This window comes from Pezoporus wallicus, unplaced genomic scaffold (genome assembly GCF_028554395.1).
Source record: "Pezoporus wallicus isolate ANWC-B61680 ecotype Strahan unplaced genomic scaffold, APGP_CSIRO_Pwel_v1 contig_2910, whole genome shotgun sequence".
NCBI lineage: Eukaryota > Metazoa > Chordata > Aves > Psittaciformes > Psittacidae > Pezoporus > Pezoporus wallicus.
Genome location: NW_026642858.1, coordinates 832,330 through 858,677, shown reverse-complemented (window position 1 = coordinate 858,677; position 26,348 = coordinate 832,330). Strand labels below are relative to the sequence as shown.

The following is a 26,348-nucleotide window of genomic DNA, read 5'->3' as shown; positions in this document are numbered from 1 at the left end:
GATTTTGGGACTCTAAAATGGTGACGTAAGTTGCTGTATTAATGTTAATGATTACCCTCACCCCTAGAGATATGGAATGTCTATTGCTTGCTTGTCACCCTGCAATTCACTTTGTGTCATTCATAGATTTAGGTAACAGCAAATCAGGTGATACTTTTTTCCTTGACACTTAAGGTACAACAGGTGCTCAGAAATAAAACTGCTTCTGTCTATCAAGTCTTCTAGCTTCAAGGGGATTTTTTTTTTTTTTCCTGTATTTGGTTTCTGTACAAGTTTCCCTTTCCCTAAGGCTTGATTTAGCCATGTCCTGGTTTTGAAGATGTTTAGCCTTTGGTACTCAAGTCTTCTGTTCAATTCTATTTAATTTAATCAGAAAGTTAATTCTACTTTTCATCCTGTGTAGTAAATGAACATAGTTTTTTTTATAGTCATTGTTGTTTTCCTTTTGGCATGGGTAAATCGGGGACTATGACTGCATTGTGCGTAAGTTAGTCTAAACAAATCATTGCAATTGGGGGATGGGAAGGAAGGGTAAGTCAGCACATTAAATCTTCAAGTTTTGGGTAAATGTTTCATTTTTCTGTTTTTCAGTGTTCAGTTTGGAATAAATGGGTAGGAGAGCAAGTCTTGTGTTGAAAGTGCTCCTAGGTGTGTCTGCTCAGATGAATACTACCTTAAATTCTCAGACGTATTTATTGATTCTTACTTTGAAAGATTTGCAGTAAAGCCAGTCCTCTGTCTGGGGAGGTTATGAAGTGATGACTGCCTCTACAGATGGTAGACAGTCAACCTTGAAAAACAGGGGAGGAGACTAGTCAATTAGTAAAAAAATGTGGGGAATAAATAGAATAAACTGGTTTATTCTACTTAAGAATGTCAAGTAGTAGTTGTAAAACCAGGAAAAAAAAAGTGTTACAGATATTTCTTTAGGTATTAAATACATATTCCAGGACAAAGGTTTTAGGTCTCTAGATGTCCAAATTTGTATTGTTCAGCTGTAAAGATAAGTGATGTCTTGTAGAACAAACAGTATTTTCTTTTTGTCTGTAACTCGGAACCAGTAATTACAGAAAGAAGCAAAATCCCAGAGCTCTTGAATTTTTATTCATTATTCTTGCTCTGTAGTTTCTGTATACTGAGACAGGCTTGTGTAAACTGAAATGTTATCATCTGAAGACATCTGCTCATGTAAAAATGCATGTTGAGAGACTGCTGTAGCAAAGTTTCCCATTGATAGGTTTTTTTTTAACTGCTGCATTTTTAAACCACTCACATATATATAAAGGGTCAGCTTTACCAGGGTGAATTTTCAGAGGTGTAGGAATGTGAATTAAAGATTGGATCCAGTCCTGTAAATGTTGGGTTTGAGAGTTTCTTAGTCTTTTAGCTCAGCCCAGTATGTGTAGAATTTAGTGCACGTTTGTTCTCCTGCTTTAAGCCTCCAGTCTTGGCATTACTCAGTGAGTTTTCTAAAGTTACAGTAATTTGAGGTTGAAGAGGAAAAAACCTCTTCCAGGGGTGACTCACTTCAGAAGTAAACACTAGAAATGAAATGGAGAACTCTGTACCCAGTTCACCATAAAAGAAAAATTATCTTCTGAAAGCCAGAAGACTCAAAAATAATTTTGTCTGCTTTCTACTAGTGAATACCGTATTTCCTAATTAGCTATTCTGTTCTTGGGAATGACATCTTTTCACGCAAGTTTTATCTGTGGAAGACTAAGCCATGTGGCTAGGTGAAAATCATTAGTACTGTATAAAGGCAGAATGTAAAGCAGTACTATGTAATTAATTTTAAGTATCCATGAAATCAAGTAAGGGAAAAAGCAAAGCCAGCCTAAGTAGTTTTAATTTTACAGGGTAGTGATGTGAATATGCCCAAGTAAAAACTGAAGGACCTGCAGGTATGGAAATACTGAAAATCTGGTCTAAATAAAGGGGGAATGGATGTGAATGTCTCCCATCCTTTTTTGTCACTTCAGGGGCTGCTTTCTGGGAGTTTTGTACCATATATTAAAGAGTGCAGTAAATTATATAGTATTATGTGACAGGTTTGTGGGCTATGATAGTAGCATCATTGGAATTTCTGTGTAATGACAGAACTGAATTGGAATAGTTTCTTCATTCATTTGGTATGGATTTTAGTGTACCACTTTCAATTATGTGTTCCTTTCAATATGCCTGTAATGTTATTTCAAGTAAAAGTTCATGTGTGGATTATTGCAGTGATTTCAGCTGAACATACGTAACACAGTGCTTGTAAAATGATAATTTGAAGGAAAATAAATTGTTAATCCTATGAAATTACAGACTTAAGAATTTTCCTTTCTCTTTCCTATTAGCAGAAGAACTAATGCGAAAGGGTAGGAGTTTGTAATATGTTCTGACAAGGTCACTGTCTTATATATGATATTGTGTTGGCAACCTAGTTTTAAGCTTATTTTCTTCTTTTATTTTAGGTCCCAAATCTGATCCCAGTTCTAATATTTAAATTGGGAAGACCTTTGGAGCCTGCACTTTACAGGGATGTATTGTATACATTGCCTACACTGGGTGTACACAAGGTCAGAATAAATGTTTTTAGTAAAAGAAAAACTGTATCAATAAGAGGTCATTTATTTTGTAAAAAATTATTTAGACTGAGCAATGCATATCTTGCTTAAAATAACTGATTGTAAGGTTCAGCACAACTTTCTAATATCTTGGATGGTATATGACGTTTGTTTTAGAGTGAAATGTACATTATGCTGTATTGTCTGCACTGTATCATTATATATATGTCATAAGAAGATGTTCTTGGACTTGCACTGAAGTTTTTCAGAAAATTAATTTCACATTGCAGTTGGACAGTTATCTCCTTGCTGTACTTGGTCATAAAATAATTTGTAGATTAATCTTTGTTCTCAGACATAAAAAATAACAGTGAAATTTGGTTAAAAATTTTCTTTCAGGTTTGTGTTGCTCAAATTCTGCGTGCCATACACATGCTGGGGAGCGTGCCAAAGCTTAGAGCAGTTACTTTGCGGCTGATGACATCCTTATGGGAAAGACAGGTTAGAAAATTTTCGTAGTGTTCCTAAGATAAGTGTAGTTGAAAAACTAGTTGCCTCTAACCAAGAAAGAAATTAATTTTGTAATATTGCTTACACTAATAGCTCATTATCAGTGTTAATAAGTAAGTGGTGGGAGTGGTGCCTCCACTGACTCTTAGTGAAAAATTTCTGTAGTATGTCTTCCATGAAACCTGCTTTTCATTTCATGAGCTCTTAGACTGGATGTTTGAAGGACAGCTTTCTGCTTTTCATGATGTACAGTAAGAATAAGACCTTAGTTATATGGCATTAATTTGCTTTTATGTTCATAAAGTAGCAACAGAGATTTGGTCTGCAGAAGCCATTTAGATCTCAGTGCAGCATTAGAATCTCCTAATGAAGAAAAGCAAGGTATTTACAGATCATATAAAAGTGCTAACAATGAAAATGCTGTTATCAGCTCTCAAAGGTGTGATAACGTTAAAATTTAATCTTTTCTAGGATCGAATTTATCCAGAACTGCAGAAATTCTTGGCAATGTCTGATATGCCATCTTTGTCTGTTGACAAAGATGTTCAATGGGAAAAGCTGATTGCTAAAGCTGCTTGTATAAGAGATATATGCAGGCAGAGGTAAGCATGAGTGTAAGTGAAACCAACTTTTTTTTCCTCCAGACAAGCTGCATTATTTTTTCCTACTTTGTTGTATTAATTGCAAGTAATATTTTTCTAGCTGTATGAGATACTGACTCATGCATTGCTAATCTCAGCAACTAGTAAGGTTTAGGGTTTGTAATAAAATAATAGAAAACACATATAAATCAAGTTAAATTAAAATCTCTTCATCCTGAAGCAAAACATGCATCTTGTACTGATCCAGAGTAGAAACATAAAGGCCTTTCAAATTATAAAAAGAAAGTATTGAAACATTAGAAGGAACAACTAATGATCTGTCTTTCTATCCAAAGAAAGGTTGGGTGCTTTTCTGGATTTTCCTTCTCAGTCACTTCTTGAATGATGTTATCTTTTAGTATACACAACATCCTTGGACAAAATCTTCCATTGCTTCATCACTTTGTGATGTTCTGTTTGGAACTTTGATGTGTGCTGATTTAATTCTCCAGGTCACTCAGCCTTTAGAGCTTTCTATCATATCTTTGTTTGTATCTTTTTTTACCTCCCAGTTTTAATCTGGTGTAGTTGTCACTTAAACAAAAGCAACACATAATGAGGTTTTGTGTATAGAATAGAACTTGTGTATATGTGTGAATATTGGCTTGCATCTTCATGTTTTTTTCTTTTAGGCCGTACCAGCATGGAGCAGACATGTTGGCTGCAATTTCCCAGGTATTAAATGAATGCACAAAACCTGATCAAGCTTCACCTGCTGCCTTAGTGTTACAGGGTCTTCAGGCACTTTGTGAAGCTGAGGTAAGAATTTGGCTTGCTGTTGTGTTTTGATCTGTTTGTGGATCATGGACTTTTTTCTTAGTTGTCTTTTGTTTTAAGAGTACTTTGGATTGTGGCAGATTTTTTTCTTTTTTTTTTTCTTTTTTCCCCTTCCTTCTGACAAATTTAATTCCTCTCTTCCAAGATCAGTATATTGTTCCTGGGAAATTGTACTGTGAAATTCTACTACAGCAGGTCAGTCCTTCAGTGCATTGGTTGAAATTTTCAGTCATCTTTCCAGTGTATTTCAGAGACATCCTTTCGTGTCTTTTCCATGAGATTTGAAAAGAACAGCTGTTTGGCACATAATTCTGATTGGCTGAAAATTATGTAAAACATCTAATCTTTTGATACCTTCTTACTGGCCTGCCATACTGGGCTTGATTCATATGATGTCAGATCACTTCTAGTGGGGAGGTTTTTGTTTTATGTTTTCTAATGCATTCATTGCTTACTGGTGAAGAGGGCAAGTAAGCATTGGAACATCCTGCCCAGAGAGATTGTATTGTCTCCATCCTTAGAGGTTTTCACATTCCTTTTGGACACAGCACTGAGCATCTGAGTCTGATCTCATAGTGACCCTACTTTGAGCAGGAGGTTGGACTAGAAATATCCTGAGATGCCTTCCAACCCATATTGTCCTGTGATCCTGTGATATCCCTGAGTTAGGAGCCAAGGGTCTTTGTTTCCACAGTGGCATACCAGATGTGGTGATACAGGCACAGACATGCTGTGAATCCCGCTATAGACAAACTGTGGACTATGCAGGCCGTCTCAGTTAGTGGACTAATGATAGCCTACAGGTATATTTACTTACCCATCCTGTCAGACAGCAGTTTTAAGTTTATCCACTTCTTCACTTTTAATGCAGTGTTTACTGCTGTAGGCCAATCCAGCAAAATCCAGCCATTGCCATACATTTGAAATCATGTCAGCAGTTTAAGAGCAACATGGTAAATGGTTAGCAGTCCACAGACATTAGTATTCAGTATAGTTAAAAATCTTCAGACAAAGGCTAATAAGAACCAGTTTACTCAGGGTAATCACTGTGTTTGCTTTTGGTGTGGAATTTGGCTTTTCTTAATTTCACATAGGTTCTTTGAATGCTGGCCTCAGTATTTAGTAGTTAAGCAGTTTAGTGTTTCAGCAGTATTTTCCCAGGCTGGATTATATTTAGACTTTGTTTTGCAAAGAAGCAGGAGCTAGGCCTATGACAAATGTCACATTCTACTGTGAAAACCTCATTTGGGAGCAGACGTTCTGTACCCCTGTTGAGAAGTGATAGGCTGAGACAGCAATAGCAGCTCATGGAGGAAGGAAAGAAGGAATCACTTAGTGGACAGGTACCAATTTTTCCTGTCCTAATTCTTACATGCCTCCCTCATCTTGTTTTGCTTCCTCATTTTCAGACCTGCCACCTGGGAATAATTAAACTTTAATGGAGAATTCTCTTGTTTGTAAAGTAGGTAACCATTTGGGTTAAGTAATGCAGTCTGTCTCTTGTTTAGTAATTAGACTTCAGTCTGCAGTGCAGTAACCTTAAAGGGCATAATCATAGAGGTTGGTTGGAGGGCTTTGGTTTGGTGTTTTCTCTCTGCCACTGTCTTAATAAATAACCATGGGAAAGGGTGCAGCTGCTTAGGTGCAGAATTTTTGTGAGTACCTAATTTTCAGTCAGCTTCTGCACCACCATAACAAATTACGTTTTCATATGTATAGTGTTGACGTAGTTGAAAATAGAACTTTATACACTATGTGTCTTTGTCAAAGCTGAGTTAGCTAAGTTCTGAGAGTCTCAAAAAAGCTTCTTTGTGAAACAAATGCTATAATAAAATGTGCTGTAACATTGTTTTGTTGTTGGTTTGTGTTTGTTTTTTTTTTGTTGTGTTTAGTGGGTTTTGGTTTTTTTTTTTTGTTGTTGAACAGCATTAAGAATATTAGCTTAGTTTAAGTGGGTCTCACAAGGAGGGCTGTTCTCCCCTCTTTTTTTCTAGTAGCTTTTAATGAATAGTGCACAGTGACTTGCATGTCAAGAATGTAAAATACACATTTTTTTTTGCCAAGCCACATTTCCTAATTCTAGGCAAGTATTTTGTTGTTTTTTTTCCCGGTAATTTCAACGGAAGCCAGTGAACTTCCTATGAGGACATCTATCCTGGCATTTAATCGATTTCTTGTACCAAGTACTGTATGCAAGTTAAGAAACATTCAAGAACAAAAATTACAAGCATAGTTTTTAGAACCCTTTCCAAGCTTTTTCTGGAAGTGGTTTCTTGCTGTTTATTCCCTCAGTCCACATTTAATCATTTTATTGACCAGAAAGAAACCAGCATAGCAGAATAATATAAGGAACTGAAAAGCTGCATGAGAACGAACAGTGTTGACTGAGTTTAACCTAAGTAGGAATTACAAAGTTGGTTGCTGTTTAAAACCATAAAACTGTACTTTTACAATGGTGAGTTTGTGTTGAGATATTTTCAGGTCAGATATACTCCTCATTCTCTTTTTGCCTTACTTTATATCCTCAGCCTTGTACGTAATTAACCCCATAATACCTATTTGAACTCTTTAGCCAGTAGTGTAGGTGCAGTTCCTTAGTTGCGTAGGACTGTTGTTGAAAGGAACTGCCAGGCTTTATATAGGTACGGGATTTTCCACATGTTGAATGCGTGAATAAAATAAGTTGACTTGGAACCTTGTTGGCCTGCATTCAGTCTGACTAGTCTGGTGAGCACCCACTGTCAGAATATTTGCCATTTTACTGGCTATCCTGCTAACCTGCTACTGCCTCTAAAAATGCTGCTGCTGCTTTTTGTTTTTTTGTTAGTTTTGGGTTTTTTTTTATACTGGTTTGGTTGTTAGTTGTTTGTTTGTTTGTTTTCTCCTTTCCCCCTCCCCCCGCCCATCTGAATTGAAAACTGTGGTTCCACCTCCACTTTCAAGTCATCTACCAAAAGCCATTTCAGTGTACCTTCATCACTGGTGCAGTTTCTGGTTTTTGAAAGCTGGAAATGTCAGATTTTGTGGCAATGTAAATGTACTTTTTTCCTTTTGCAAATGCATTGTTATATCATCAAGTCATACAATGGTTTCGGTTGCAAGGGACCTTTAAAGGTCATCTAGTCACAGTTTCTCCTTCTGCACCTGTCTCTGCACCCAAATTCTCTTCATTTTGGAAACATTCACTACAGTGGCAACTTCATTTTCTGTCATAGGATGTGTGGTATACTAGCGTAGTCCAGGGGGTGCTAACATTATTTTCTTGCTGTTCCCAAGCTTTGTCATTTTATGTATTTTGACAGTTCATTTAGTTGCTTTCTCAAGGCTAGAAAAGAATTATAACTTTGTCTTCTGGTTTGCTAATAAGAATCTCTTGGTTGGGAAGCATGCAAATAAATAAGCCTTATTGTAGCAGAACAAGCTGTAATGATTTGAAGGATGTTTTTCGTTGTAAAGGCATCCACTGAGGAATTAAACACACAAACATACACCTGCACTATTTTTAAGTTATTTTTTGATACTTAGAAAACCTTGCCTTTTGCATTCTTGAAGAGCTATAGTTTCCAGAATGCTAGTATTTTTTGATTTCTGGATGTATCAATGGAATTTTTCAAACATTCTTACCATAACTGCGAAGAATCAAAATTTGCTTGGGACTTTTTTAGATCTGATACTTGGGTGTTGGATTATTGAATTACGTTTTAATGTTTGAGCTGTCTGCTGTCAAAGGCATTTTTACAGGACCATCTGCCTTAGGCTGGGAACTCTATTGCAAGTGTTCTTCGCAAAAGCAGAAACATTCTGGGTGGTGTTGATAAGTTTCTGGATTTCCATCAAATTACAAGCACTCTTAAAAGATCAGAGACATCATACAGTAGGAGAATTTTAATTAATTAACCATGCTTAATGGTTCTAAATTGTGATTATCTAATTGAATACCTCTGAACTGAAAATATTATTACTTAAATTATGGTAACGTCTTTGTAGTTCTGTAGTTTCATTGAATAAAGAATTTGATGTAGACTGGTGCTTATTTTTGTAATTGCATTGAATTGAATGTGAAATGGGGTTTGAATTCAGAACAGTGTGTTCCCAGTGTGATTGTGAATCCTAGAAATGTGAGCAGTTTCTCAATGCAAAGTTTTTTAACTAGCTGCCAGAGTAATATGTGCCTTTCTAATCTGAGAAAACACTGGCTGTGGAGAATTCCACTGATTCTTAGCTGTGTTGTTTAGCTTCATACACAGCTATTTAATGGGACTATGGTGGAGATGATCCTGTGTCCAGTAGCGGTCCAGAGTGCCGCACACTGAGAAGACAGGAGAATACAGTAGATGGAAACATCAATGTTCTGTCATCAGTTAAGACCCTTCCTGCTGCTCATCCTGCCAGCATCTCAGATGTTCTGCAGGACTTGAGCCTTCAATTCTTTGAGTTTACAACATATATAAGACTGGAGCTGCACAGCTTTGGATTTCAGGCAGCAGCTGGTACTGTGCATCGGGGATTTTGTCTCAGTGCCTGGCCAGTACCTAAAGACCTGATCCAAAATGAAGATTCTTTTTCATACCTTTTTTCCCTGCTTTAGGGCTTTGGATAGTGGCAGTGTTATGATGAAGGGTCAAGTCTGAAATGTCACTGGCAAAGATTTTTGATAGCTAAAGCACTTTCATTTTTTTGGACCTCCTTTAGTTTTAAAAACAAACCTTAACAAACAATCTCCTTAAATACAAATAAAGAAAGCAGATAAAATGGTGTTCTTTACCTTTTGCTCTCAAGAACAGTACAAGGGCAGTGGTGAGTGAGGAAACTGAAACATTTGGTTGTGAAAGGCTGAAAGGATCCACAAAAGAAGTATGAATGTAATTTTAACATTTTTTGTTTGATTGACTTCTTTTTCCTAAGGAGTTATTTTCTCAAATAATGTAACTTGTTAGACATGGTATATTTTGGGACTCTATGTCATGTTTAGCATACCATGATCTCGACTGAGAGAGTATATTAGCAGTTGCAGTTAAGTAAGACATTTCAGCACATGTTGAGCATGTTAGAGACTGGCAAGTCATTGATTACAAAAACAAAATGGTCAAAAGTTGCATATGCTGGTGTATGTATATTGCTGTACTGTAGAATCATCTTTCTGTGAGTAGAGGATGCCTATACTCTTCAAGAAAGTATTTAGCATTTGCAAACACATGATGTTTCTTTTAGTTGCTAGAAAAAAATTTATTTCTGCTGGACTTCCACTTCTCAAGAAGATATGTATCAGTAGATTTAAAATCAATAATGTGTTAATATAATCTCTGCCATTTTTATGAATATTTTTGTATATGAGGAAATTAAACCCTTTGAAAGGAAAAAATCTTAAAAATTTCACTTTTTTAGTCAAAGTATTGGTGTTGACTAAACTACTGAAATAGTATTTATTCGCTACAGTATGCTAAGTACTAGATCCTGTGTGGCACTTAGTACTGCGCTTAGCGTGTATGATGTTTACGTGTGTATGTATGGAAAACAATCCTTAGCATGTAAGATACCATATGATTGTTGTAATACTGTTGGGGATGTGTGACTTAATGCTTGTGGTTTTTGGCTTACCAACTATACGTGGTCCAAAAACAGTATGTTGTTTCAGTGTAGCTGATACAAAGACGTTTGATATATGATGTACCTGCAGATTTGACTTAGGTCCTTCTGCTGTGGATGAAAATGCTGAATGTTGAAAATGCTAAGATGTGTAGTCGTTCCAAACAATTATAAAAAAGTGCAGTTTGCCATTGCTTAGGTGTGGTGTGGATATCTGCTGAATCTGAAACTTATGTTAGATTGCTCACTATTTTTTATGGCCTTTTTTTCACCTGTTAGCTGAAATTGGAGAATGTGCGTTAATACCATAGAAAAGAATGACATTAAACCATCTTGTCTAGCTACCAATTTCAAAGTCTTCCTAAATAAAAATATCAGTTGAGACCTCATGAAGACACAGCAGCTTGAATCTCTTTCTCTGTGTATTAATACAAGGTGTATTTTCTGTTTCCAGACAACTAGCTCATTACAAAGTTAAAATGTTTAGGTAGTTTAGTTTAGCTAGTGCTAAAAAGTGCTGTCTTTCTGAATATTGGAAAAGATATTTTCATGTTCTTGCAAACAGTGTTTTGAAAAACGGAAAAGAGAGACATAGTTTTCATTCAGAATGTTACCAAATTAAGTCTTGCTAGCTGTCAGTGGTTGTTACCATAGAAACATACTCATGGGTTTGCTATCTCTGAAATGGATTCAACTCAAAAGGCATCTTCAGTTTTTGTTAAACTGCACTCAGAAATGTGTTTTGCACTCACTGAATTTACTGCTCAATTAAGCAATTGTCTGAATTCAGTGATGCCAAGGATGCTTTTTCCTTTCAGTGCAGAATAACAGTAAAACTATATTTCTTAATGCCTTTGTATAATATGCTCATAAACATCCCTTCATGTGATTTCATTACATAGAGGGATTTGTATTTATCTTTGACTGAGTCTTCTGTTGCTTTGCATTAATTTCATAGACTTGGAAGTTTTCATGGCATTGTGGCTCAGATTCTTTAAAGAAGAGTTTTGATTTGCAGCTCTGGTATGTTTTCCCCTTTCAAAAGCTGAGTCTGTAAACTCATACCTAGCTTTGCCATAGCTATTTCTGTTTTGTTTTTTTTTTTTTCTAGACTTTGGTTCTATGCCTGCATTGTTACAGGTTTGGTATGTTTCTTTGTTTTGTCAGTTTTGTTGTTGTTGTTTGGTGGTTTTGGTGTGGTAGTCCTGTTTGTTGGTTTGGGGTTTTTTTGTTTGCTTGTTTTTTTCTTTTTTCTTTGTGGCGCTGTTGTCATTGCAGTGGAGCCTGAAAACTGAGAGACAAACTGTAGGAACAGATAAGTTCCAGGCAGAATTATTTTAGATATGGTGGCAAAATCTGAAAAGTGAATTTTTCCTCAGGGAGTAGTGTGAGTTTTGCTGAAATGCCTCAGGGAAATTACCTAAGTTTTTGCTAGAATACATGGCTTCTTACAGAGAGAGAGCATAAGCAAGTGGAAAAGTCTCTCAAGAATAAAGTTTTAATACCAGTAATACTGCCTAGTCAAGCTTCCTTTGCAACTTGACACTTCTTTTTATCACTTCTCTGTAATTCTTCAGCGAGAACTGTAACACTGGCTGAGCATTTTATAGGTGTTTTTCAGTGCCTAGAAATTCAGAATATTGTACTGATTGTTTATTGAGCTGTCATGCAGGTCTTTAAGGGTGAAGATGAGCCAGTAGAGGCTTATTTTTTATCCAGGAAGGGCTAAGTAGGACCAATTATGTGTTGCTGTTGTGCTTTAGTTAGAGTTATGTAGTCATTAGTTTCTTCACTATACAGAGTTAAGCTGTTAATGAAAACCTAGGTAAGTAGCAGTTACAGCCTAATAGTCTTTAAGCTTTGTCGAAGATAGTATGGATGTGGAAAACGTCACTGATGGAAGAAGCATAATTTTTAACCCTTAAAAACATTCTAAACACCTAACCCCAAATGTTATGAATGGGGTCTGAGGCAGTGATGTCTTCCTGAATGTATGGATGTTCTGAAACACAGGTGCATTGGTATACAGAAGGCTTCTTTTCCATCTGAAATGTGCATCAGTCCTAGAGATAAATATTAACATTTTTTATACTTAATAAAGAGCATACATCGATGGTTTAAAAAAGAAGAAAGAGGGAGAGAGAGATTGATAAACCCTACGCCAGAAGAAGCAGATACAGAGCAGGCTTGTGCAGCATCACTATTTTCCTCAGCAAAGAATCACTGTGGCAGCTGGTGCAATCAGCTTTTGAAATCACTGTGTCCTCCTGCAGAATAAAAGCTGACCTTTTCACTAGGGGTCTTGGGGTTCAGTGTGAATTCTGGAAGCTGAATGCAACACATGAGCATGAAAAAAAGATTATTTGTGAGATGAACGGATCTTGTGTATTGTCAATCTAGTAGTTGCCTGTTACTTTAGGTCTCATGGTAAAGAGTAATCAGTATAGATAGAATCAGAGTAGTAAAGTAACCATGAATTTTTAAGAGAAGCTCTCATCTAAGAGTACATGGAGGAATGTGAAGGTACTTATTTGACTGTCAAACAGGTGGATAAGTTAAACTGTTAGTTTGAGCTGGTTTTGCAGAGTAAATTGTTCCTACTGAAGAAGAAATGAGGAAAGTATAGTGGGAATCGGAGTATTAGCTATGAATGGATTTGGACTTGAAAACAAGTGTTTCATCGGGTCCCCTTCCCTTTCCAAAAGGATCAAAATCACTCTTACTACTTGAACACTTTTCATCAGGTTCCAAGGTGAGAAAGGCCATTTGCTTTGACTGTGCAAAGATTTCTGAGGGTGTCTGCATTGGTGTGAGGAAGAGTCTGAAGAATTTCCAGTGTGCATAAAATACTCAAATCACTTTGAGTCTTGAAGGAGAACCTATACAGCAGGCCACAGCTTAGCTTGAGATCTTCCTGTATGCTGTTGTTATTCTTCATAAAATACGACTGTGAATATAAGCAGTAGACCAGAAAGGACTTTTTTAGCATCCCTAAGTGGAAGTATTCACATTTGTAAGGAGACTTCTTTCTTTGTGAGTGAACTGAATAATGCAGATTTCGTTGTCATCTGAAGCTTGAATCATGTTTTCTTGGAAATAAAGCTGAGCATCAATAACTACTGGGTCAAGGGGAACAGTGCTGGTTTTGCGATCTTTTTTTTTTGGTTTTTTTTTTTTTTCATTTGGGTGTAATTGCTTTCAGCTTGCAAAAAATCCCTGTGTACTTACCATACTCATGCTGTACTGACTTGCAACACTAGGAAAAAGAGAAAAGTAAAAGCTTGGATTTCAGCTCTGGTATTGCTGCACAGCAGTAATACCTTTACTTCAGGATAACCTTCTGTCTGAAGAAATCAAAATACTTCTCTAACAATTAATCTGTATCACCCTTGTGAGTATTCTTTTTTTTCACTGAGAGACTTCAAAGCCTATACTTTTCTTCCAAAGCTTCAACAAAATAAAAAGCCTGTGTCTGCTTCCTCATCTTTTCATACGACACAAAAGCTTACTCTTTTCTCTATATACTGTAAAATTTTTTGCTTGATTGCGTGTGGCACTGATGTTTTGGGCACAATATCTCAAATGCCTTGATGACAAGTTGCTTAACAATTTCAGAGACTCATAACTTAGAATTAAGGATATTTTGGTAAAGTGCATAACAATAATTATGAACATAAGCACAAAAAGGGATCTTGTATTCAGTGGACTGTTCATGTATTTAAATCTAGGCAAAAAGTGGAGTGCCTTTTTTAATTGAGTTCTCAAAAGTGAATCATGTCTCCAGGAGAATCTTCTCTTATTTTCCTTTTGCTCCTGATATACTTGTAGAAGCCCTTCTTGTTGTCCTTGATGTCCTTTGCCGAGCTCAATTCTAAGTGCACCTTTGCCTTCTCCGTCACATCTCTGCATACCCTGCTGATGTTCCTATGGCCCTCCCACTTGGCCTCTCCCTTTTTCCACCTCCCGTAAATTTCCTTCTTGAGTTTAAGGTTTGCTAGGAGCTCCCTGCTTATCCATGCAGGTCTCCTGCCCTCTGGCTGAATTCTTCATCATGGGTATACACCGGTCTTGAGCTTGGAGGAAGTGTGTAGTGCCTTTCTGGTTTCTGCAAAGGCAGATTTAAAAGGCTGAAGTTACTATGTTCTAAGGACTTGGAAAGCAAATGTCAAGACTCCAAATTCATTATTAACGGTAGAAACAATTTTTTTTTTCCCCAAGTTAAAAATTGGAAGCATGATGCTACTGTGGTTTCCTGACAGAATTACTTTTCTTATGTTTCTTGTTCATTGAAGTGATTTCTCTCACTGAAAATTGTAAGAACTGACCTGCTTAGTGGAGGGGTTATGAAGCTGTGGTATTAGTGTTTATTTTAATTTGACATTTTCCCCAAAATTGCTGTATTCCTGTAGTTTCACAGTCTTCTTCTGTTCTGCAGACCTATTTGGATTTGATTATGTGTAAAGATTAAGAGTATTTTGGTTTGGAGGGCTCCCAGGAAGCATAGTTTCCTCAGTAGCTTCCTCTGCTTTCATCTTGTTGAGCTCCTGTGAAGAGCTTACTTTTAAACTAAGCTGCACAAGTGAATTGGACCAGTAACATTACATAAAGATACGTCTACAACTTTGTATGTATTGCTAACAGCATCCTCTTTGCTCCTTCTAGTAGCTGCTATATCTGATGAAATGTTGTGCAGTATTATTGCATGATGTCAGTTAATACATGGTGAGATTGTTAACACAGATAAAATTTTGACATGCTTGCTTTTTTTTGTCAATACAAATTCCTAATTCCTGTTCCCAAGTCGGAAGAAAGGTGGCAAGTGCTGAAAAGAGATGTTTAAATCGTAGGGTTTGCTGTTAGCGATGGTGCCTTCTAATCTTCTTCAGGTTGTTTGCATCCGTTCTACATGGAGTGCTCTGTCTCCAAAGTTGTGTTGTGATACAAGGCCCCTCATTTTAAAAGCACTGAATGAGTTTTTTGCCCTGGTTCCCTCATTAACAGTGAATACAAGTGAACATGAGGTATGTGTTCATGGAATAAGGTGAGTCTCTTCTTTTCATGCATCTTTGTGTATGTGTTTTATGTGTACCTGCTTGGTTTTAGTATCTGAATCGCACACGCTGCCTAATTGAGGTTAATCATAATGCATGTTTCCATACAGTTTCACAAGTTTGGCTTGCATTAGTGAATCATGGGAGATAGGTGGGAAATCCCAGTGCAAGGTTGATCAGTTTTCTCTCTTCCAGAATGTGGGGATATGTGAATGCGTCTGAAGTTTAAACGTGCCCTTTCCACTTTCCTAGCTCAGTGCATGTTGATGTAGCAGCAGTTTGTTTTAGGTAACTGTCTCTATTTCAGCTGCTTATTTGGTTAAAGAAAACCTGAATGTCTGTTTTGATTGCTTTTGCAGAAATTTAAAGCTCAAGTTGTCAACTTCCTTTGGAACAACACACAAAACAAGGTAGGTGATACAGCCGAAAGTGTTAATTCCTGGTGTCAGCAACTGGATATTGTTTTATACCTTTCTGTCAAGACAAGGTTATCTGTCTCATAAGGGGTCTCATTTCTAATAGGGTTTCTTCTTGTTACTGATCATTTAATGCTGCTTGTGAAGCATTGTAATGCACATGAAAGGTGGTAACTGATGGTCCTAACATCTACCACTCACAATGAGAATTGTAGCAAAAATAACTTTGACTCCAGTGGTGGACTTCAGCTTTAATGTGGTGAAGCATCTAGGCAAAACTGCCACAATGAGAACTAACTGAATTCTTTATTGGGGTATTGTAATGCATCATCACCATAGGACTGGAGGAACCAACGTATTTTAGTTTAAGCATAGCTTGGATATTGCTACATAAACTACCCTTCCAGCAGTAATGGCATTTAGCAGTCAGACGTTTACTATCCAGCTTATGTAATGGATCCTCCTAGTTTGCATTGTATGTATAAAGTAAGCAATTGAGAGTGTGCCTCAGGAAAACATTGTTATTTTAAAGTTTTTTTCAGCATTCAGTATTTAATGGATAGGCTCTTTGTGTGTGCAGTTTCCAGTTGATGGCAATACTGTATGCTGTGCTTGCGATTTTCTTTTTCCTCCGCTTAATTTTCTAGGATGCTGTTGTAGCCATTTCAGCTTACAAATCACTCTCGGCATTTGGCTCTGAAGAACATAAAATTCTTCATCTTCCTGAACAGGTAGCATTTTACATGGGTTGTATCCTCTTACCTTCTTGGAAAGGAGAGAAGAGTTTGTGCCAGAGAACCATCTTCCCTTATAGAAGGAATCTGAGCTTCTGCTGGTGAAATGGGATGGTAGTATGTATGATTAGCATAAACAGGACTTAGGAGAGGGTACAAATGGAGAGTGAGGTGTAAGTAATCAGAAAGTAATTTTTTTTAATGCATTAGTTAAATCAGCAGGTTATTTTTTGGTCACCTAATTTGCATTTTAAGCTTTTCTGTTATTGGTTGCAGTTGAGTCTTGACACTATGCAGCACTTGTGATTACTGCTTCATCTGTTGCAGTCACCCTCATGCTTAGTGCTTTTGTTCCTGAAATGGGCAAGTCAGTTTGAAAAGTAGGTGCTGTTTTTGGAAAAAAATTCTTTTTTTTTTTAAGACAGACTTGGCAATAGTCAGTAGTCTGTTTGTACTTTATGGTGTAGTAAATACTTTGGTAAGTTTTTATTTACGGCATTATTGCAAGGTTGGCACCATCTGTGTGTTGTAACTAGCTATTATGAAAGGTCAGAATAAGCAACTTTAAAATTAAAAAACGTTATTGCTTTATATAAATCAGTGAGGCGATTTCAGTACAAACGTTACAGCTGAAAAATGTATCTAAACATTGCTGCAATACTGAATTTTCACAATAGTACACAGCTCTTATTCGTGCTGTTACTTTACACTTGTTAGAAAATAAGTAAATATGTTTTCATTGAAAGCATTGTAAATATGTTGCAGTTTTTCAAATTCTGAAAACTAGTATGAGATCATAACGCCTAACACAAGTGCCGCATGTATATCAAAGTGCCAATATGATTTTCTCTAATTGAAGAAGAATCAGAGAAAATGAAGTTTTAGTAATATTACTTCAGTTTTGACACTTAGAAATTTTACTTTTATAGATATGGATTTACATACTCATGTGATTTTTATCAACCAGCTTTGCCTTTCCTTCAGGTAGAAGAAAAGCTTTTATTCTTTTAGTTTCAAATTAACAAAATGGAGTGAAACTAATGAAATGAGGAACTTCTCATATTTAGTCGGTATTTTTGACACTTCGTTGACACTTGGAATCATGAAAGGTAATAGATTTTGAAATTTTGTGCTGATTAATTTATTTCTTTAAATCTTTCAGGCACGACCAGAAGTAAACACTTTGGAGGAGGAGGACATGGATGAAGAAGATCTTTTTGTTCCAGGCTCTTCATACATCAAGCTGTTGTCTCTAACACCAGCTTATGTTTTAGGAGGTATATTATATTCAGTATTTGAGGTTACTTTGCAGATTTATAGTCACCACGACTATACAGACGTGGCTTTTTTATAGTGGAGTGTCATGTTAAAGTGCAGCTGGAGAATGTTATACCAAATTACAGGAAAAATGTTAAAGCAAAAGTTCAGGGGAAAACAAAAGCCCAACCCATTTTTAGGAAGACAGTGGGTCAGAGGTCGTGATGGTGGAAAATATGCTTATAATATGATGTTAAAAATCCTTATCTGTCCTAAAGTAAAAGCCAGTTGCTTATTACTTGCTTCAAGTGTCCATTGTTTCATTGAAGTGCAACTTCAATAGGGAAGACTGAGAAGATGTTTTTAAAGGCAGCTCTGTATTTTAGCCCAGCACGGGCTGAAGGAAAAAGCCATACACCCAAGTCCATGATGTTCTATAAACAGAGTATCAGTAGTATTAAACCAATGCTGTATACAAAAATCTATTTAATAAATAGATTAGTGCTACGCTTAATGTTTTAGTGATGCATATTGATTTTAAATTAGGCTTCAACAGATGATCTCTGGTTGATGCACTTTTTTTTGACACCTATGTAGTTGAATCACTTTCAGTATTTGGGATTTTGAATGTTCGCTTGATTACTCTTATGAATGTTATCATTCGTTTCCAGTTACAAGCTTGTTAATGTTAGTGCCTGGACAAAAGTATGATTATTTCACTGTTTATAGAATACATGAGGTATTGATGTTTGATTGTAACTTGTAAACATGGCCATGGGATAGTAGTAGTATTTTGTAGTATTTTCTCCCAGTGGGGGCTCACTGAAAGATCCATTCACTCAATACTGCATGCATTGGAGTCTGGAGTATATGCAGTCTCGCCTGGAGAGTTTGTGTTGTGATAGATGTGCTAACTGTCAAGTTCTGGAAGCTTTGTGGGGAAGGCTGACATAACATACAGCAACTAAAGATAGTGATGTGTCTGGGCAGAAAACTCAATGCTGAGATAGGCAACTTAGCAGGAAGATGGGAAACCAAAATGGACTTTCGAGAGAGCAGGCAGAGTAAGAAGATGCAGCTAGTATTCACTGGTGTCCTGGTTTCAGTTGTAACAGTTATTTTTTCTCCTTCCTAGTAGTTGGTGTAGTGCTGTGTTTTGGCTTTAGTCTGAGAACCGTGCTGGTAACACACTGATGTTTCAGTTGTTGCTCCGTAGCACTTATCCTCATCAAGGACTTTTCAGTCTCTCATGTTCATCCGGTGAGGAGGGGCACAAGAATCCGGGAGGAAGCAGAGACAGGACACTTGAGCCACCCAAACTAGCCAAAGGGGTATTCCGTACCACAGCGTTTCATGCCCACTATATAAACCTGGGGGGTTGCCTGGAAGGCTCAGATCACTGCTTGGATCAGGCTGTGTATCAGTCAGCGGGTGGTGAGCAATTGTGTTGTGTATGACTTATGTTTATTGCCTTTTTTAACTTCCCTTTTTAATTTTATATTCTCTTTGCTTATTATTCCCTTAGTATTACCATTGGTAGTAGTAGTAGTTTTGTATGGTACTTCAGTTATTGAACTGTTCTTTTCTCAACCTGTGGGGTTTACTTTCTTTCAGTTCTCCTCCCCATCCCGCCCAGAGTGGGGGAGGAAGGAAGGAGCAAGTGGCTGCGTGGTGCTGAGTTTCACCAGCTAGGCTTAAACCACAACAACTGGTATAAAAACACATAATGAAAACATATAAAACTCTTTGTTCCAAGCTGCCATAGGTATTTCTTGGGCCCAGAAAGATGAGTGAATACCCTTTTGTCTCCTTTGTCCTCAAGTTTCTAGTCAAAGTAGGACTGCATGTAATTTGGGAGCTTGTATGCCAAAGTTTCAAGCTTACTGTGAAGCAGTTGTTATAAATCCTCTTAAAACTTAGTTATGTAACAAAAGCACTAAGAGATTTTTAAACATGCAAGGTTTTCAGGGTGCTGGTGCAATGCTGGCTCTTTGTGATGTGGTAACAAATATCTTGCAGTTATATATGTGCATATATTGTACACACAGAACATGTACAGAACATGTTTTTTTTCTAATGTGTGCCTGTAGAAGTTGCTTAACTTCACAAGTGAATAGTAAATTAATATTAATTCTGTGTAATGTTAAACCTGATTAGACTATAAAATGCATAGCTTGAGAGCAGAGAACTGTAACAATTTGTACAGCTATGGTAACAGAAGTCAAGGTAATACTTCCTTCTGTCTGTATCTGCTGTTTGCATATATAAACTCCCTCTCCATCTACCTTCTTTGCATTGTGCTTCTTCTAAATGTGTTTTAGAACAACCTGGTTTTAGAGACAGTGTTTTTCACTGTGTTGGTAAATATCAGTTTTATTTCTCATTGTCATTCTGTCAGCTTGTGCCAGTTTTATATGGCAGTCAGAAGGCAATCAATATCTCATGATATAGTTAAGACCATGTTTCTTCCCTGCCTTAGTATCTGACTTACTCAGAGCCTCTTGATGTTGCATTTTGGTGTTGCAGTGGTGTCAGAGAGACTTGCTAAGAGTTCTGGTACTTGACATGACTAGCCTATCTAAGCTTATCTCCCATGAAGCAGTGGTATCATTTTGGGTTTTCCAGGGTTTGATTTGGGTCCTCGTCATCATGGTTTGTGACACTCCCTTTCTTTTTTTCTTTTTTGGTTGTTTTTTTTGTTTTTTTTTTTTTGTTGTTGCAATTCATCCAGCATTTGAAGAGTTTGCTACATCACTTGTGAAACAGGAGATGACCAACATGCCCCGTGGTATCTATCATTCTGCCTTGAGAGGAGGGATCACACGGTCAGACCAGGGGAAAGCCATGGCAGGTGTTCCGAACTTCTTGCTGAAAATGTATGAGAGGAACAAACAACCAGGCATGACGCCAGGCCTTGCAGGTAAGCTGTTAGTTTGTTGAAGTTAGACAAATATGCATGCTCTGACCCAAGTATTTCTGTGCATCTGAGAGTTAATCAGTTCAAGAAACAATGTCTTATGCCACTTGCCTATGCTTACACAGGCTTTTTAAATTGAGGGCTTTGTTAACTTTGCTTTGGGTTCTCCCCTGACTTATGCAAGACTTATGAACTATTACCATGAGTATTGGTATTGACCCTTCTTTTCCCCTTCTCTCCCTCCTTAAGCTGGTATGTTGTCTTGTTATGACCTTCCAGTCCATATGGGCAAAGATGGGAAGCCTATTAATCGATTTTTGGCCAGCAGGGGCCGTAATTTCCAGCAAATGTTGGTAGCCCTCCTTCATGAGGTAAGTTGCTGGTTTTCTTTCCTTTTCAGAAGTATTATGCTTCCTTCCTTGTCTTACTACCTCACTTGTTTATGCTAATTAGGTATTAGCATCAGCTAGCAATGGCATGTATGAATATATGATAATTAACTAAAGTTGCTGTGAGGACCATCTAACTTAACATGAAAATACTTTTTAGGTATTTAAGTAATACTTATTTAAGTATTATTCACTGATGAAGTACTTCTTCTGAAAATCAGTAAACAAACACAAGTTGACCTTGAGGGGGAAGCTGCTTCCCGCAGTCTGAGGGGGATGAAGAAAGACTACAGCACCTTGGGGCGGATGGTGAAAGAGTCTGGGGCTCAGGTGATCTTCTCCTCACTCCTTCCATCTTCCACTGATGATGTGGGACAGAATGGGAAGATTCAGTCCATAAATGATTGGCTTCGAGACTGGTGCTACAGGCAGGGCTTTGGATTCTTTGATAACAGCTGGTTTTATAGGGCACCAGTCTGGACAAGGACAAGTGAGAAAGGTTTGTCTCACAGAGGCAAAAGGATGCTGGGGCACGAATTAGCAGGGCTCATTTGGAGAGCTTTAAACTAGATTCGAAGGGGGATGGGGTTGTAGCTGGGCTTGCCCCAGTGGGGCAGCACTCCAGAATTGATGAAGACTGGGAGGCCTCCTATAATCCTAGGGTGAAATCGGTGTGCTCAGCTCGCTCCCTGAAATGTCTGTACACCAATGCGCGCAGCATGGGAAATGAGCAGGAGGAGTTGGAAACCTGTGTTAAGTCAGGAGATTATGATCTGGTGGCAGTTACAGAGACGTGGTGGGACAGCTCACATGATTGGAATATAGTCATGGAGGGCTATGTCCTTTTCAGGAAAGACAGACCAGCCAGGCGGGGTGGTGGGGTTGCTCTTTATGTGCGGGAGCAACTACAATGCACCGAGTTCTGTCCAGGGACAGATGACGAGCGAGTTGAGAGTCTGTGGGTGAGAATTAGGGGGCAGGCTGGCAGGGGCGATACTGTTGTGGGTGTCTGTTACAGACCACCAGATCAGGGTGAGGAAGTTGACGAGGCCTTCTACAGGCAGCTGAGAGCGGCGTCACAGTCACAGGCCGTGGTCGTCGTGGGGGATTTTAACTTCCCTGATGTTTGCTGGAAGGACCACTTGGCAACCCAACCACAGTCCAGGAGGTTCCTCCAGTGTATGGATGATAACTTCATCCTGCAAATGGTGGATGAGCCGACCAGGAGAGGAGCGCTGCTGGATCTCATCCTCACTAACAAGGAGGGTCTGGTCGAAGCAGTAAGGGTTGAGGGCTGCCTTAGTTGCAGCCACCACGAGATGGTGGAATTCAGGATCTTGTGTGGTAGGACCAGTAGAATAGCAAGTAGAATTGCAACCCTGGACTTTAGCAGGGCAAACTTTGGTCTTTTGAAGCAATTGCTAGGGGAAATCCCATGGGCAAGGCTGCTTGAAGGTAAAGGGGCCCAAGATAGTTGGTTGGCAGTCAAGGATTGCTTTTTCCGAGCTCAAGATCGGAGCATCCCGACACGTAGGAAGTCAAGGAAGAGGGTCAGGAGACCTGCGTGGCTAAATAGGGAATTGCTGGGTATGCTCAAGTGGAAGAGGAGAGCTTACAGGTCATGGAAGGAGGGGCTGGCCACTTGGGAGGAATATAAGGCTGCTGCTAGAGGATGTAGGAAGGCAGCTAGGAGGACTAAGGCATCCTTAGAATTAAACCTGGCGAGAAGGGTCAAGGACAGCAAAAAGAGCTTTTTCAAATACATGGCAGATAAAACTAACACCAGAGGCAATGTAGGCCCACCGATGAAGGGGATGGGTGCCCTGGTGACAGAAGATGCAGAGATGGCAGAGTTACTGAATGCCTTCTTTGTCTCTGTCTACTCTGCTGCGGGCAGTCCTGAAGAGGCCTGTACCCCTGAGACCTCAGATGAAGTCAGGTCGACGGAGCGGTTTGCCTTAGTCGATGAGGAATGGGTTAGAGACCAGTTGAGCAATCTGGACATCCATAAATCCATGGGTCCAGATGGGATGCACCCACGGGTGCTGAGGGAACTGGCGGAAGTCATTGCTAGACCACTCTCCATCATCTTTACCAAGTCTTGGGAAACAGGAGGGGTGCCTGAGGACTGGAGGAAAGCAAATGTCACTCCGGTCTTCAAAAAGGGCAAGAAGGAGGACCCGGGTAACTATAGACCGGTCAGCCTCACCTCCATCCCTCTGAAAGTGATGGAACACCTTATCCTTGGTGCTATCTTAAGGCATATCAAGGATAAGAGGGTTATGAGGGGCAGTCAACATGGCTTCACCAAGGGGGAATCATGCTTGACCAATCTCTTAGCCTTTGATGAGGAAATAACACGGTGGATGGATGATGGCAGAGTGGTGGATGTGGTCTACCTTGACTTCAGCAAAGCATTTGACACAGTCTCCCACAGCATCCTCACAGCTAAATTGAGGAAGTGTGGTCTGGATGATCAGGTAGTGAGGTGGACTGTGAACTGGCTGAAGGAGAGAAGCCAGAGAGTTGTAGTCTATGGGGCTGAGACTAGTTGGAGCCCTGTAACTAGTGGAGTGCCTCAAGGGTCAGTACTGGGACCGGTATTATTTAATATATTCATCAATGATTTAGATGAGGGAATTGAGTGTACTATCAGCAAGTTTGCTGATGACACTAAGCTGGGAGGAGTGGCTGACACGCCAGAAGGCTGTGCTGCCATCCAGCGAGACATGGACAGGCTGGAGAGTTGGGCAGGGAATAACTTGATGAAATATAACAAGGGAAAGTGTAGAGTCCTGCATCTGGGCAGGAACAACCCCAGGTTCCAGGATAGGTTGGGGAACGACCTGTTAGAGAGCAGTGTAGGGGAGAGGGACCTGGGGGTCCTAGTGGACGACAGGATGACCATGAGCCAACACTGTGCCCTTGTGGCCAAGAAGGCCAATGGCATCCTGGGGTGTATTAGAAGGGGGTGGTTAGTAGGTCGAGAGAGGTCCTCCTTCCCCTCTACTCTGCCCTGGTGAGACCCCATCTGGAATACTGTGTGCAGTTCTGGGCCCCTCAGGTCAAGAAGGGCAGGGACCTGCTGGAGAGAGTCCAGCGCAGGGCAACTAAGATGATTAAGGGAATGGAGCATCTCCCTTATGAGGAAAGACTGAGGGAGCTGGGTCTCTATAGTTTAGAGGAGACTGAGGGGTGACCTTATTAGTGTATATAAATATATAAAGGGGGAGTGTCACGAGGATGGAGCCAGGCTCTACTCAGTGGCAAACAATGATAGGACAAGGGGTAACGGGTACAAACTGGAACACAAGAGGTTCCACTTAAACTTGAGAAGAAACTTCTTCTCAGTGAGGGTGACAGAACACTGGAACAGGCTGCCCAGGGAGGTTGTGGAGTCTCCTTCCCTGGAGACATTCAAAACTCGCCTGGATACATTCCTGTGTAACATTATCTAGGTGTTCCTACTCTGGCAGGGCGATTGGACTAGATGATCTTTTGAGGTCCTTTCCGATCTCTAGCATACTGTGATACTGTGACCTTGCCTTTATCCACCTTGAGACCTACTGTACCTGCCATATGCCTATTGTATGTAACCAGCTGTAGGTGAATAACAGGTCTGAACAACGATGGGATTCTGTGGGGAAATGACATTTTCACCTTGCTAAGACTTGCTATTTTATTTTGTCTTTTAAATGTTTCAACTCCCTGACCTACTAGGCTTACATCACAGAAACCATGCAGTTACCTTTGGTGTAGTTTCGGCTAAACTACAGCAAAACTTAATCATTACAGAAAATGAAGTGCTTGTAACAAAATCTTTCAGAGAGTTTAGAATTATGGTATTTATGGTTGATATGAAAGTTGATATCTGAAAATTTTGGAGAGCAGGAAAGCAACTAAGTAGTTACACTGGGTCCAGGGAAATAAGTGGTCCTTTACTAATTTTGGAACTGCCAATGAGAGCAGTTACTTAGAAGAGTGTAAGTGTATTCATTTCCTTAAAAGTTCATAAAATAATTCTATTAATACAGTCATTTTGTATTGCTGCAGAGGTTGATTGCAGTCTGATGGTGAATTTTCTGCTCACAGGACACAAAAAAATGTATAAATTGTATTAGTCTGATACAAGCGAGAGCTTAAATGGTGATAAAAAAAATCTCCTGCAAAATTTAGATTCCGTCTTAGCCAGAATGTCCAGAAATAAAAATGTATGTGTCTGAATATCTGGACATTTTAAAAGCTTTCTTTTTTTTCCCCCACCCCATAGCAATACTAATTTCTGTTATACTTTCCAAGGATAGAAAAGCTTAAACGGTCCCATTACTCCTTTTTCTGTCCTGTTTACAGGCAGTTTGGTGCTATTCAAGATAATTTTATTGTATGCTGTTTTGTACAGAGGAGCCTTCAGAGCATAGGATGGACCCTGTGTTGATAGTGAACCAGAACTGTGTAAAATAAAAGGAACTGTTTATCTAGTACTCTTACTGTACTTGTTGCAGAAGCTGGAAGAGCTAGAATGAATAAAATATGGTTTGCAGGTGGGAACATAGTTGGGTCCTGATTTTGGTGACTGACACCCAGCAGACCTGGAGGCTAGCAGCTGCAAAATTCCTTTATGATGCTAGTAAAATCACTGACACCAAACACTTTGTGTCATGAAATAAGTGAGCACAGGGTTTGAGTGGGAAGGTTGCATGCACAGGGTTTGGAGAGTTTCCTGTTTACAAACTGAAAGTCTGGCACAGAACACAGGTGGACATGCAGTAGAAAATGCATGAGGGCTGCTGCGTTCTGATCTTGTGGTGCATCTGCATAGTGCTCTGCTAGCTTTGCTCTCAATTTCTGCTTCCTGCTTTTTCACACTGCACTTACAGTGGTTCGTTCCCTCACTCTCTTTAGAGCAAATGAACTAGTTCCCTTTCTAGCAAACCTGTCTGCTGCATAGTTTGCCTGAAGTTTCCAGTCAAGCAATGTGTTGTATGTATTTTGAAATTGGCAGCTTCTGCCTAGTTCAGTCTTCCAGCCCTGAACCATCTCTCAAACACTTCCACGTATTAGGGTACATATAAATTTTTTACCTATCATACAGCATCTTGTCATTTTGGTCCTTCTGAACTGAAAAGCCACAAAATAATAATCATGTCTTGTGGCCATAGAGACACCACATGGATCCCAGTAGAAATTAGTCCCAGGGGTACAAGGATGAAAGCTATTCTACACCAGTTGTACTGGGGTATAGAAATCGTTCCCTGGTACTCTGTTATGAAGCCAGTGTCAGCAGGGTTCTGAAGTAATTCAGATCTCAAGTTCTTCTCTCAAATAGTAAAAATAAAAACCCTAAAACCACCCTTAAACACAGATCTCAAGGTGTCTAATCACTTACACAAGTTTAACAGGTATTTTCCATTTTTACATCTAACTGCAAAGGATAAAAGCAGAAACTGGAGATAATACCCCTCATCCTCACAGAAATGTGCAAGTAAATTAGTGGATGTTATCTAACATTTTCCAATGG

The 26,348-nt window shown here is 38.9% G+C and overlaps 1 protein-coding gene across 1 annotated transcript in view; it reads left to right on the top strand.

The window, feature by feature from the left end:
• The window catches only part of FOCAD (focadhesin), a 97,255-nt gene that overhangs the window by 30,912 nt on the left and 39,995 nt on the right, over positions 1-26,348 (top strand). The window contains exons 12-21 of the mRNA XM_057432914.1: positions 2,460-2,564; positions 2,952-3,053; positions 3,534-3,664; positions 4,336-4,462; positions 14,953-15,087; positions 15,477-15,527; positions 16,181-16,264; positions 17,430-17,544; positions 20,256-20,444; positions 20,691-20,812. Coding sequence (XP_057288897.1) covers positions 2,460-2,564; positions 2,952-3,053; positions 3,534-3,664; positions 4,336-4,462; positions 14,953-15,087; positions 15,477-15,527; positions 16,181-16,264; positions 17,430-17,544; positions 20,256-20,444; positions 20,691-20,812 — 1,161 coding nt within the window. The remainder of the gene's footprint in view (positions 1-2,459; positions 2,565-2,951; positions 3,054-3,533; positions 3,665-4,335; positions 4,463-14,952; positions 15,088-15,476; positions 15,528-16,180; positions 16,265-17,429; positions 17,545-20,255; positions 20,445-20,690; positions 20,813-26,348) is intronic.